Below are 13,514 nucleotides of genomic sequence, written 5' to 3'. Positions count from 1 at the left end.
TTAAAATATGAATCTGGACAGGGTAAGAAACATACACTAAGGGATCACTGATGTATTAATTCTGCTTTTTCCTCATGTAGAAAAATACATTGTGTAATTTTTATTTTTTAATCTGCATATTTACTACAATATAGTTCCTCCTAAATATTTGCATTTTACTTCAGACTGTATTCTTTCCTTTGAAAAAAAAACTGTAGTATTCCTTGGACTTTAGACAAATATCTGATTATTACACATGATTGAACAGGCATGATGTACAGGATTCCATAGTACATAAGAAAGACTGGCTTATATTCCTTTCCCAGTTCTCAAGATTGACTTCTGTTTGCTATTTTCTATTGCTACTCCTCTAACAATAAAAACAGGAAATTAGGAAAATGTTAGCCCTCAGAGCAAAGGCTACAAAGCAGAGTTACTTTTTTCTTAGCATAGTGTTTCCTGGAAGATAGAAACCATTTCAAGTCAAATAAAGTTACACATGATGCATATTTTTTATTTCCCTGCCCTGTTAGGCTTGGTGGGGGCAACAAATACTGCAAAGCAGAACTGATCATATTTTGTAGAGAAAATAAGAACCACGTAAAACAATACGAAAACAAGAAAGTAATGTAAATTACAAATATGCAAACATTATAACTGGTTAAATAGGAGGTAGACACTATGGCAGGGCTGGCTTAATAGTAAAACTAAAAATAGGCAGATATGTGCAAAGACTGGAGCACTCATGTGAGAACCATAACTGAGCGTGACTTACCAAGTGGCTGGCCGGCGATGATCCTGGCATTTTCTCCAGCCACTGCAGCTCTCGCATGCCGCTCACTCATGTACTGTACGAACGCATAACCTTTGTGAACTGAGCATCCAACTATTTTTCCGTACTTTGAGAATATGGCTTCAATGTCAAGTTTCTTGACAATGGCTGTATTTAGATTGCCGATGAAAACACGGGAGTTGATGGACTTGGGGTCATTCTTATTGGTGACATTGCTGGTCTGTGTTTTGCCAGTCATGGTTGGCTCACCTTGTTTTAATCCTTAAACAAACAAAGAAAAACAATCAAGAGGAAAATAATTAGATTGAATGGATACTACTGGTTTTTAACAATTTTTCAATAGTGTACCAGGTAACCTCAGATCCCTAATTATTACTGGTCTTCTTGAGAAGAAAATTTAGTAATATAAAAAGTGAACATTGCATTATAAAATGCAGTAAGAAAACACTATTAACTCTTAGCATATAGTCATAAATAAATTCCTGACTTATTTATTCCAAATTCAGGACTGAATAATGACTAAACCGTTTGTCATTTTTATTTTAAGTCTCTCACTTTTTCAGAAGCAAGTTTGAGGAAGAATCTGCCTTTTATTGCTGAGAACATGCGTTTTTAGTTCTACATTTTCTGTGAAAGGTACATATATTGGCTATTTCATTATCAGAACCCTTCTATCAGAAACTAACAATTCTTTGCACTAAATGCTGTAGAAGAGAAAAAGGGTTTAAAAATTAATTTAAACTTTTAACATAAGAAAAACATGACTATAGAAGTAAGGGATTTAACCAGAGTTAATTCCATAGCTTCTCTCTAACTGAACCAATATCATATGTTGCTTTAAAAAACAACAACAGCAAAAAAGAAGGCAGCACATGTGGCTAGTTTTTATCAATGATCAGCAAATTAGTGGACTGGGTAACTGTGTTGAAATTTGTATTCTCAAACTCATTTTTAATTCATTAAACTAACGGTTCCTATGTTGCCTAAGGACTGCCAGTATTTCTAAAATTGTTTTCTGAGCTTGGCAGAGTATTTAATTGTGCTTAATTAAACTCAATGAAACTTTTATTTCTAAGCATTCCAGCACTTACAGATTTATTTTTTTAAGGTTTTAAACATTTATTCATTCATTCATTTATTCAACAATATTTGTTAAGCACCTCTTTCCTTCCTTCCTCTCTCCTTCCTACCATCCCTCCCTCCCTTCCTTTCTTTTCTGGATAAGCATCTTCTTCTAAAGTGACTAACATTTTTAAAAAGTCAGTGTGGTAAAAATAAAATTTCAACAAGGATATAATCTCGGATACTGATGATCATTGTTAAATATTAGCTTATTAATACTTTTTATCAGTGATATATTTTTATAGGAGTAATTTCTTTTAAAAACTTATAGCTATAAAAACAATTAATAAGTCCATCTTATTTTTTTTATAATTTCAAATGACATTTTAAGTTGAGCATTAAAATGGTAGAAGTCTTAAAGGTTTGTAATTGAATATGTCTGAAAACTGACTATGCATTTAAGCCAGTTACTTCTGAGATCAAGAGCAACCAAATAACATAAAATGTTTCAAATTAAGTTGTTAATTATCTTGGATTATTAAAATTTTACTAAATATTGGACAGTCAATGTTGTATATATCTCTTTAAAATCAAGGTTGAGTTCATAAACATGTATTTATTCACATAAAAAGAGTATGGCATCATTAAAAACAAAGATTATATTGCTGCTGCCTTGTTTTGTTTCAGTTTAGCTAGATTTAAGTGGTTGGTTTATGAATTATTCAAGGTTAGGGTTGAAAGAAAGGAAAGCTGATGATTTTTTTTCCATTTTGCAATATGAGCTGTTACATACTTCAAGACAAATGCTTTGAGAATCAATTTTTAAAAAGAAAAATTAAGGTGTACATATATATTTTAAATGTTTAGCTTTCTCATATAATTTAGTGTATTTTAATAACATTGAGAAGGAAAAACAAACTAAATATCCATTTTGGGGGCTTCAGAATCGATAGATTGTTATCTTTCTTACCACTCTAAGCCAACATCAATAATGCAATCCATAGCAATACTATTATTTTCTTTTTGCTCTTATGTGATCGATACTTTTAGCAATATCAGTTACTTTCAAGTAAAAACAATTACTATGGTTGATGTTTTATTTCCTGACAAGGGACAAACTGGTTAAAATGCAAACTCAAGAACTGTGGGATTAGGTCAGATCCATGGCTGACAGAGCCCAGCGGTCAAATTGAAGATGACGGCATAGCTGTACTCGACTTCTCACCGTAAATATCCGCATGCTCTCTCTGACTCTGTCCTTTTACTCTATGTAAATGACTCTCGAAACGGCAATTCCAAATTGCCAATCGTGTAATTCTACCTACGGACTCTTCATCACCTTAAAATCTGTATGTGTCTGTTTTCTCACACAAACATTACTTGTCTGTTTCTAGCAGTATTTAAAATGATACAGCTTTGTCACTGTGCTGTATATTAACATTTCAATATTCTCTGCAAAATCAAGTCTTCGTTCATAGTGTAATATTTAGCTGTACTTCTTCATTACATGAATCTTCAATCAGTTGAAGAAGGACTTCCACTTTCAGACATAATGTAATAACAGGAGATTATAAATTAACCTTCCTGATTCTAACTCCTGACTCTAAAACCAAGCTAATATAGATGAAACAAACTGTTTTTGGACATTAAACCACAGGTACTGCAGGGGCCATGACATCTCAGTGAAAAGAAACATATTTTAGGTCATCGTTGCTGAGATACATGTGTACGTGTGCATGTGTGTGCAACTGAAAACACAGACAGCTCTCTCACTGGGTTGAGGCAATAGAAATCAGAGTTCAGGGAGTCTGAGGAGGCAGGAATTTTTGAGGCAGATTTCTAGAAAGAAGAGAGCTAAGACAGACAAGTCCAGAAATAGGCTTAGGGATCCTTTAAATCTATGCTGGTTCCTAGAATATGCATGCAAAAGGTGAGTGTCTATGAGGTTGGTTAAAAGTTATTGGAGGCTGTGAATTTCCAGACCCATAAAAGTATGAGTATCATCGCAGTTTCTACCAGCAACAGTGGAGTGTCCAAACTGGCCCCTAGAGCATTAAGTTTAGACATCATAAGGGCTAGGCCTTAGTGATGGGGATAAATGATCCCTACAGTGAAAAGTACTCTGGGACCACCCTAATAAAACTTAAAAACAATCTTAAGATGTTCAAAATAAACCAAAAACAATAAATGTCTACCAGAGCAACGTGTAATACTTCTTTAAAAAATAAAACTCAGATGCACTCAACATAAAATACAAAATCTTCAGTATCCAATCAAACATTTCTAGATATCTCACAAATCAGAAAATATGACCCATAACTAGGAGAAAAATTAGCGATATAAAAAAATAATCAAGGGGAATGTCTAAAGATGAAGATTATATCTAAAATAAATAATGTATGTATACATACACACACACACACACACACACACACACACACACACAAACACACTTAGTGGATATTACAGGTGATAAGAATCTGCAGAAGAACGGATTTGTGAATTTGAAGTTGTAGAAATAGTGAACGTCCAAGGCGTGTCATAGAGATAAAACATTGAGAAAATAAGGGCCTCAGCGAGTCATATGATGCTATCGAGCTATTTAATATAATATACTTGGAGTCTCACAGGGGTAAAAATGTGCAAAAGAATAATAGCCAAAAATCTTCCAAATTTGATGAAAAGTATATGATCCCACAGATTCAAGAATCTCACTGACTCCAATCAGAATAAACACAAAGAAAGAAAACCACACCCAGACACATCAGATCAAATTATTGAAAACCACTGATAAAGAGAAAAAATCAGGGAGCTCTGAGGCACTGGAAAAATTGCTTACATTGTAAGAAAAAAAACCAGGAAAACAATAGGAGATGTTATAGCTACAAAAGAAATAACAAGAGAAAAATGATTTTTTTGGTGAAGATGAAATTAAATATAGAACTTGTCTCTTCATTTTTAAGCTAGAAGTTTGAATGGAGCTACTGTTAAGTGTTTATGAAGGCTACTGTGTAATAAACTATAAATCACTGTCGCCCCACAGAACTTTCTGTAAAGATGGAAACATTCTATACCTGCACTATCCAAAAGGATAGTGAATAACTGTGCAACATTTTTAAAAAAAAATTTTTTTAATGTTTATTTATTTGTGAGACAGGGAGAGACAGCATGAACGGGGGAGGGTCAGAGAGAGAGGGACACACAGAATCCGAAACAGGCTCCAGGCTCTGAGCTGTCAGCACAGAGCCCGACGCGGGGCTCGAACTCACGGACCGTGAGATCATGACCTGAACCAAAGTCGGACGCCAAACTGACTGAGCCATCCAGGCGCCCCAACTCTGCAACTTTTGAGGACTTAAAATGTTGCCAGTGAGATTGAAGTACCAAATTTTTAATTTTATTTAGTTAAAATTAAAGCAGTATTTTAGTGGGTTTCCATACCCAAAATGGCTAACAGGACTCTGGTCTTTCAAAAATATAGAGTCAACAAAAATCAGAAATAATTTGTTTTATTTATGTATTATGGAGGTATTTTGGTCCCAGAAACTTACAAAAAATATGATGGTATTAGATATATTTCAGAAGAAGAACAAGCAAAAATTCAAACAGGTGCCATAAGAAGACTAACATAAGAGTAAGATTTTCTTTCTGGAAATATCACACTAAGATGGTGAATGCTCTATAAAATCATAAAGAATGTGTTTAGAGTACTTAAAGCCTTTTACTTATATTTGAAGAAGATTTTTACCCTTGGATCTAAAAAAGATACATTAATTATGAATTAAAGACAACATTAAACTTTATTTTAGAGAAAAAAAAATTTGGAGCAGACAAGATTAACAGGACAATAAATTCTATCCTCCTCTTGATTTCATGGTTCTGAATTTCCAATTTAAATTTTAGATCTATTCAGATATTCCTATTGAACAAAGAATGAAGAAAAAAAATAACAAGTTCAACAAGAAATACCCAGGTATTCAAGAAAGGCAGCTAACAATATTAATAATACTATATTCAAGAACCTGGGAAAAGATGAAAGGGATACAAAAATGAGTAAGAAAAAAATATCATGCCCTAAATGTTATAATCTGCTACAGTAGAACTAGTACTCAAATAAGTTCTATAATATAAGGTTAAAACCTTGCAAATGCTGCAAGGTTTACAAACTAAAGTTGTAATTTCTGGAAAAAAAAAGACTAGAGAAAACTTGAATCAGAAAATATTTGGGGCATCTGCGTGGCTCAGTTGGTTAAGAATCTGACTTCTCCCGCTTCATGAGTTGGAATAAACTTTTAAAAAAGAAGATATTTGAATTCATCATTAGAGGATATTACAAAATTCAAAGAGCATAGCTAATTTCTTAGCATGCACAAGAAGACAATTATTTTCCAAATACTTTTTAACTCATTTAAATGTACTTGAATATTTCTCCCTTTAAAAAGTTGGTATAAAACTGGTTAGATTTATGACTACAAAAAGGGAAAAAACTGAATTGAAATAAGCTAATGTATTTAAACATCTCTTCTTGGATGAATAAATCAAAAGAATGTCCCCCCCCAAAAGTCTGAATTTATTCTTTAGAAAACCATCCATAACTTAGGAAGGTATAATTTATGTCTACCAGGGCAGTTACAATCCTTCAATGGAATTCATAAAACTTCAAAAACACTGTCTTGTGAAATATCTTCAGATATCCACTTGCCACAGGACAATCAAGCATATGTGGTCATATCTCTACCATTCATAAAAATAAATATCATAATCATATGAATATTCAAATATTTTTTTAACTTTTTTTAACATTTATTTCTTTTTGAGAGACAGAGAGAGACAGAGTGCAAGTGGGAGGGGGGGGGGAGAGAGAGAGAGAGGGAGACAGATCTGAAGCAGGCTCCAGGCTCTGAGCTGTCAGCACAGAGTCGGACACGGGACTTGAACTCATGAACTGTGAGATCAGGACATGAGCCCAAGTCAGATGCCAAACCAACTGAGCCACCCAGATGCCCCACGAATATTTGATTCTTAAATCCCAAACTACTTCCTGAAAGAATCTAAAGGTGACTTTTTAAATTTTTTTTAACGTTTATTTTATTTTTGAGACAGAGAGAGACAGAGCATGAATGGGGGAGGGTCAGAGAGAGGGAGACACAGAATCTGAAGCAGGCTCCAGGCTCTGAGCAGTCAGCACAGAGCCCGACGCAGGGCTTGAACTCACGGACCGCGAGATCATGACCTGAGTCGAAGTCGGACGCTTAACCGACTGAGCCACCCAGGCGCCCCTTTAAAGGTGACTTTTTAAAAAAATGTTTTGTTTATTTTTGAGAGAACATGAGTGGGGGAGGGTCAGAGACAGAAGGGCATAGAGGATCTGAAGCGGGCTCCGTGCTGACAGCAGGAAGCCCCATGTGGGGCTCAAACTCACCAACCACCACATCATGACCTGAGCCAGAGTCGGACACTCAACCAACTGAACCACCCAGGTGCCCCCAAAGGTAGCTTTTTAAAAGAAAATATTTTGGGAACATGTACACATGAAGGAAAATACAGTAAAACCTTAGATTGTGAGTATCTTGATCTCTGAATGTTCTTCAAGACGAACAAACATTTCTAATGAATTTTAACTTGGCAAACGAGTGAAGTCTTGCAATATGAGTAGTATGTGATGCCCAATGTCACATGATCACAACTGAGCCAGTGGTTCTTGAAATTCACTTTGGTATACAAGTGCATGTTTCCAGAATGAATTATGCTCACTTAAGGCTTTACTGTATATCTATATGAAAGAAAAAAAAAGAAAGAAAAAAAAAAACTTCCAACCTGAAGATATTTACTGTTAAAATTTTGTTGTATTTTCTTTTTCATTTCTTTCCAGTACTTAGGAGAAAAAGAGTTGTAAATTACGAAAAAAAAAACCCACATCAAATCTGCATACCAAGTTCATTACTTATTTCAATACCCATTTTATTACACTGTTAAATAATCTTATTGGATATAACTTAAACAATCACATAGTAATAATCTATACCATTATTTTCTTCATTCTCTTTCTCTTTCTTTATTAAGTTTATTTATTTATTTTGAGAGAGAAAGAGAGAGAACCAGGAGGGGAGGGGCAGAAAAAGAGCGGGACAGAGGATCAGAAGCTGGCTCTGTGCTGACAGCAGAGAACCCACTGTGGGACTCAAACTCATGAAACCTGAAATTATGACCTGAGCCGAAGTCGGACACTTAATCAACTGAGCCACCCAGATGCCCCCTTCATTCTCTTGATGAGCATTTAGCTTGTTTCCAACTTTTTCAGATCACAAAAATATCTCAGATGAACACTTTGAGAAATTTAGTAAGGATACATGCAAATACTAAAATTCCTTGGTCAAATAGGAAAGAAAAAACTTGTAAATCCTCAGCTATTTTCTAGAAAGGTTAAACACCTTTCTACTCCTACCTGTTACTGGTTGTTTTAACTCACTCAAAGCAATGTTGATGCCTTCCAGCTCTTCCCTAAGTACCACATTCAAAATATTTTCTGATTCATTAGGTTGAATAGGAAGAATGGGTAATCAGACCATAAGCTAAATAAGAGAGGGATATTCTCATCTCTGAAATGAAGTTTAAGAGCTTATCTAGACTGGCACTAATAACAGAAATAGCATAATTCTCTTGTACTCAGAAAAAAATGAATTAGTGTTTGGAGCTTCCCAGGGATATCACCACACAAAGCCATTATTATTTAAAGATATAATAAAATCACTCTGATTTCCTTTGTTAAATGCACATTTCATTAAGTCTACGTATTATATTTTAATATATTAATGTTCAGTACTGTTCAATATTTATTAAAAATTTAACTATTGAATATAAAGAAATTAAAAACACTATTAAAATATTGTATCCTTCAGCAGCCCTTCTATCTTAGTATTACAATTCAGTTGTTACAACTATGAGTAACATTCAGTGCAAAGGTGAAATTTTCTATTCATTAAGTTTTGAAAATATTAATTATATTCACATCAAGTATTCTTTATGCTTTTTTAAAACTATGTGCCTCAGACACTGTGTATAATATTGTGGCAGTAGCCCCCTCTAAGAACCAAGAAACCCAGTTTTCCTTTTCCTTTTTAATTACTAGTTTGTGTGTAAAAAAATGTAAAGATATAAAAGACTTTGCTTTCAATAAGAACTCACTGATAATAAAGGTGATACGATAAATTTCACAGAAAGTTGATTAATAGGAGGTATTTTAGGAATAAAAATGGTTTGAAAATGCTATTGAATGGGATATAGAAAGCCTTTAAAATGAAGCAAATGATAGTATTCCATTCCACAGTTCCAGGCAGAACATTAAAATTTAATGAAATTATTGTAAGCAATAGAAAAATAAAATTACTATAAAAATAAGAATTGCATTAATTTTATAAAGCAAACAATGTTAGCTAAAATATCTTAATAGCAGTGATTATATTTGAATAGAACCATTAACTACTAAGAAATAAATATTTTTAATCTGGAGATTAAGTGGTTGAGTTGAAAACAAAAACAAATAAATATATAGGTATAAATAATGTAACAATTGTAGCTACAAAAAAGTTATTATTTTACGTTGGTGATTTTAACTATAAATTAGAAATCAAAGGATATTATTGAGTCAACATTTCAAACTTAGTTAAGAAATGGAAATATTAATCAAGTTCTGTGTTAAACTGAATTAAAATCATTTTGGAAAATACAAATGAATAAATGATTGAAATTTTATAAATAAGGAGTAATAGTAATTGTTAAGCCATCTCTTGTGAAGCATTTAATGAGGTGCTATAGATCGAACCATTATTTAGCAGACGGTTATGGTCTAAAGAAACCATCAGGGAAATACAAATCAAAACCACCTCATGCCAGTCAGAGTGGCTAAAATGAACAAATCAGGAGACTACAGATGCTGGCGAGGATGTGGAGAAACGGGAACCCTCTTGCACTGTTGGTGGGAATGCAAACTGGTGCAGCCGCTCTGGAAAACAGTGTGGAGGTTCCTCAGAAAATTAAAAATAGACCTACCCTATGACCCAGCAGTAGCATTGCTAGGAATTTACCCAAGGGATCCAGGAGTGCTGATGCATAGGGGCACTTGTACCCCAATGTTTATAGCAGTACTTTCAACAATAGCCAAATTATGGAAAGAGCCTAAATGTCCATCAACTGATGAATGGATAAAGAAATTGTGGTTTATAAATGCAATGGAATACTATGTGGAGATGAGAAAGAATGAAATATGGCCTTAGGTAGCAACATGGATGGAACTGGAGAGTGTTATGCTAAGTGAAATAAGTCATACAGAGAAAGATCCCATATGTTTTCACTCCTATGTAGACCCTGAGAAACTTAACAGAAGACCATGGGGGAGAGGAAGGAAAAAAAAAGGTTAGAGAGGGAGGGAGCCAAAGCATAAGAGACTCTTAAAAACTGAGAACAAACTGAGGGTTGATGGGGGGGTGGGAGGGAGCGGAGGGTGGGTGATGGGTATTGAGGAGGGCACCTGCTGGGATGAGCACTGGGTGTTGTATGGAAACCAATTTGACAATAAATTTCATATTAATAAAAAATAATAATTATGAAAAAAAAGAAACCATCACCTTAGTTCATGAGACGTCAGACACATCCATGTGTAAATCATGATCAATCTGAAAGAGCACTGGTCAGGCCAGGCCAAGTATCAAGAAGTAAAGCCAGGAACAGATAATCAGTACAATTCCCTTCTTTCTTCGTGCATTAATCAACTCGGGCTGCTATTAACAAAATCCCCTAGTATGGGTTGTTTATAGAGCAGGTTATTTTTCACAGTTGTAAAGGCGAGAGTCCAAGCCAACTGGTTCAGTTCCTGGTAGGAGATCTCTTCCTGGTTTGCAGAAGGCTACCTTCTTGCTGTGTCTTCACATGGTAGAGAGAGAGCAAGCTCTGGCCTCTCTTTGTTTTCTTATAAGGATACTGATCCCATTATGGGAGCCCTACCTTCATGACCTCACCTAAAGCTATTTACTTCCCAGACACCCCATCATCAAGTAACATCACATAAGGGGTTAGGGTTTCAACCATATGAATTTTGAGGGGACATAATTTAGTCCATAGAAGTTCACATTACCCAAGGGTAAGAATCTACTTGTGTTTGGAGTTTTCATGAAATGGAACAAACTTTCTTTGAGCCATTAGAGACATTGTGACTGGTGTTGCATCTATTATTTCAGGAATCATGTAAGCATTTGTCAGATCCCTACATTCAATGTATAAGATTCCAATGAGTTTTTACAAATAAAATTAACTATCAGCTTTAAACTGAAACCAAGATTCGAAGAGATAAAACCATGTGGTGATAGAACTCAAAAGTATTCACTTCATGGAGTTATCCTGAAGTATACTCATAACCTCTACAATATGAACAAATTGATATGAATCTATGAAATTTATTGCATGCAGTGTTCTTAAAAGCTTTCTCCTCTGCAAAACAGAACCTTCAGTCCCACAAGTTGCCTAAGATACTGACTGTAATCATACTTTTAAGATAACTCCACTGGTCAATATGACCTAGGCAGAAGATTGCTTTGAGTTACATAGAGAAGTCAAAATAACAATAATTAGCCTCTTTCTACTTGACTAAGGAAAGTAAGTCAGTCTGGGACAGGGCCTTTGTGATATGAGGGATACGTAGCACTGACTGGTATTTGAACCATTATCTGGCAGAGGGTTATGGATAATGAGGCACCATTACCTTGGTTTCTGACTGGTCAACAACATCCATGTAGAAACCACGGCCTATTTGAAAAGACCCCTTAGCGGGCTGGGACCATGAAGTCAGAATAAAGTATGGAACAAATAATCAGTGTCACTTCATTCATCACATACCCCTTCTTTTTTAATGCCTGTTGTAAACATTCTAAAAGAGGTTCCATTTAAGATAGTTTGAATTTTAAAAGATGGTCTATAAATTATTAAAACTATTTCAAAAGCAGTTATGCAACATGTACGCTACTCTATATTTACATCCACGTAGAACTTATTATATACCTGTCATTGGTTAAGTGCTTATTAAATGTTCACTCACTTACAGTAGTTAGGAGAGGGTTGTTTCTTTTTCCTTCATTTCCTCTGGGATCTGGAGTATTTCCAGAAAAGCGTTCCAATTTACACAAGGAAGACACCAATCACAATAGTACCCAAGAGTTCTATATTGAAAGGACTGATAATCACTGTAACTATTCATGTTATGCAGAAATGAATAGCCACAAACTGCTAAGACTTTGTCCGTGATTTATGTTAAGAATTATATTAAGAATGCCAGGTAACACAGTCTCTTAGGAATGCCCAGAGATGGTTCTGGTAAATTTTGCCTCATACAGTTTCCCTGAAAAAATATAAACTAGAGTAGAATGCATATACCTTCATATTCACCTCCTTCTGAAGTCACACTATTATAAATGGTACGATATAGTTGACATTAATAAAATCTAAAAATGTAAATATGGACATTCAAAGTGAAAGCGTCATAATATTCACTTATAATTGATGCATTATATCAAGACAGAAATGAAGAAACAGTAAGAGGATTGTTCTTGTGTATTCACTGGAACGAAACTCTGCTCTGTCCCCCATATTCCTCCACTGAATAAAACATCTTTCTCCATTTTGAACTCTCAGGTCACTTAAAGCTAAATTGCAGGAGATAAACACTGTCATGCCCACAGGAGAAATTCACTCACTCCTAGTTAACAGGTCCATTCCACTCTTGTCCTCTTTGTTCAAACTGTCAATCATGACAGTTCCCTCAGGAGTTAAATTCAGACCACTAAGTGATTTCATGTAGGCTACTAAACTGCCCGCAGAGATGAACAACTTTCAATCATTATTGATGTGGCTTTGGAAGACCAGCCCTAGAGTAAAAGGTTTTAAATCCCACAACCAATCCCCTGACATTTCTGTGCTCTCTTGAAATACAAATAAATGCCCTACAGAGGTGCAATGGTGAACTGCCCTCCACAAACTTGAATGTTTTGAGCTGTATTAAGTAGCAATAAAAATGATAGAGTGAAAATGCCTACTGTATGTCTAGATCAGATAAAGTTCCTGTTTACAAATTCCTTAAACTCAACTGCTATGAATGCAGATGCAGCATCATAAATGATAGCATCTAGCAATCCATGTATTGCAAATAACTGATTCAGAGCATAATTTCTCTTTGGTGGAATAAATCCTGTCCCTATTGATGCAATAGTCTGTGACAATACACAAAATGTTCCAATTGTCTCCCACCCACAGCTACATAAGGCAGACTCTTCACATAACATTAGAAAATACCAGGAATGTGGCAGTTAAAAGTTATGGGTGCCCTTTCTGAATAGAAGCTATAGGGTAATTATTAATTATCGCCTATTTATAAACTCAGTGAAAGTTAAGCTTTGTTAAGATCTTATGCCACAAATAATAGCAAGGAGAGGGTAACTGTAGATATGAGATAACAATGCCACTTAAGTGGCTTAATTCCCCAGACATTTTTAGTCTTCACACAGACCTTCTATTAGGTTGTAAAACAGCATAACTAGCATAAATTGTCAGACTCAGGGAAGAAAACTACTTTCGTTTTTAAGAATGCTGGTGTTGGGATTTATTTCACAAGGATCATTAACATTTATTAGACTAG

The 13,514-nt window shown here is 34.8% G+C and overlaps 1 protein-coding gene across 4 annotated transcripts in view; it reads right to left on the bottom strand.

Moving 5' to 3' along the window:
• The window catches only part of RALYL (RALY RNA binding protein like), a 710,067-nt gene that overhangs the window by 386,310 nt on the left and 310,243 nt on the right, over nt 1–13,514 (bottom strand). For all 4 annotated transcript variants that reach the window (XM_042973032.1, XM_042973034.1, XM_042973031.1 and 1 more), the window contains exon 2: nt 755–1,033. In XM_042973032.1, coding sequence (XP_042828966.1) covers nt 755–1,010 — 256 coding nt within the window. In that variant the 5' untranslated portion in view covers nt 1,011–1,033. The remainder of the gene's footprint in view (nt 1–754; nt 1,034–13,514) is intronic.

This window comes from Panthera tigris, chromosome F2, assembly GCF_018350195.1.
Source record: "Panthera tigris isolate Pti1 chromosome F2, P.tigris_Pti1_mat1.1, whole genome shotgun sequence".
NCBI lineage: Eukaryota > Metazoa > Chordata > Mammalia > Carnivora > Felidae > Panthera > Panthera tigris.
The sequence above is the reverse complement of the archived record's forward strand: the minus strand, read 5'-3'. Positions and strand labels throughout refer to the sequence as shown.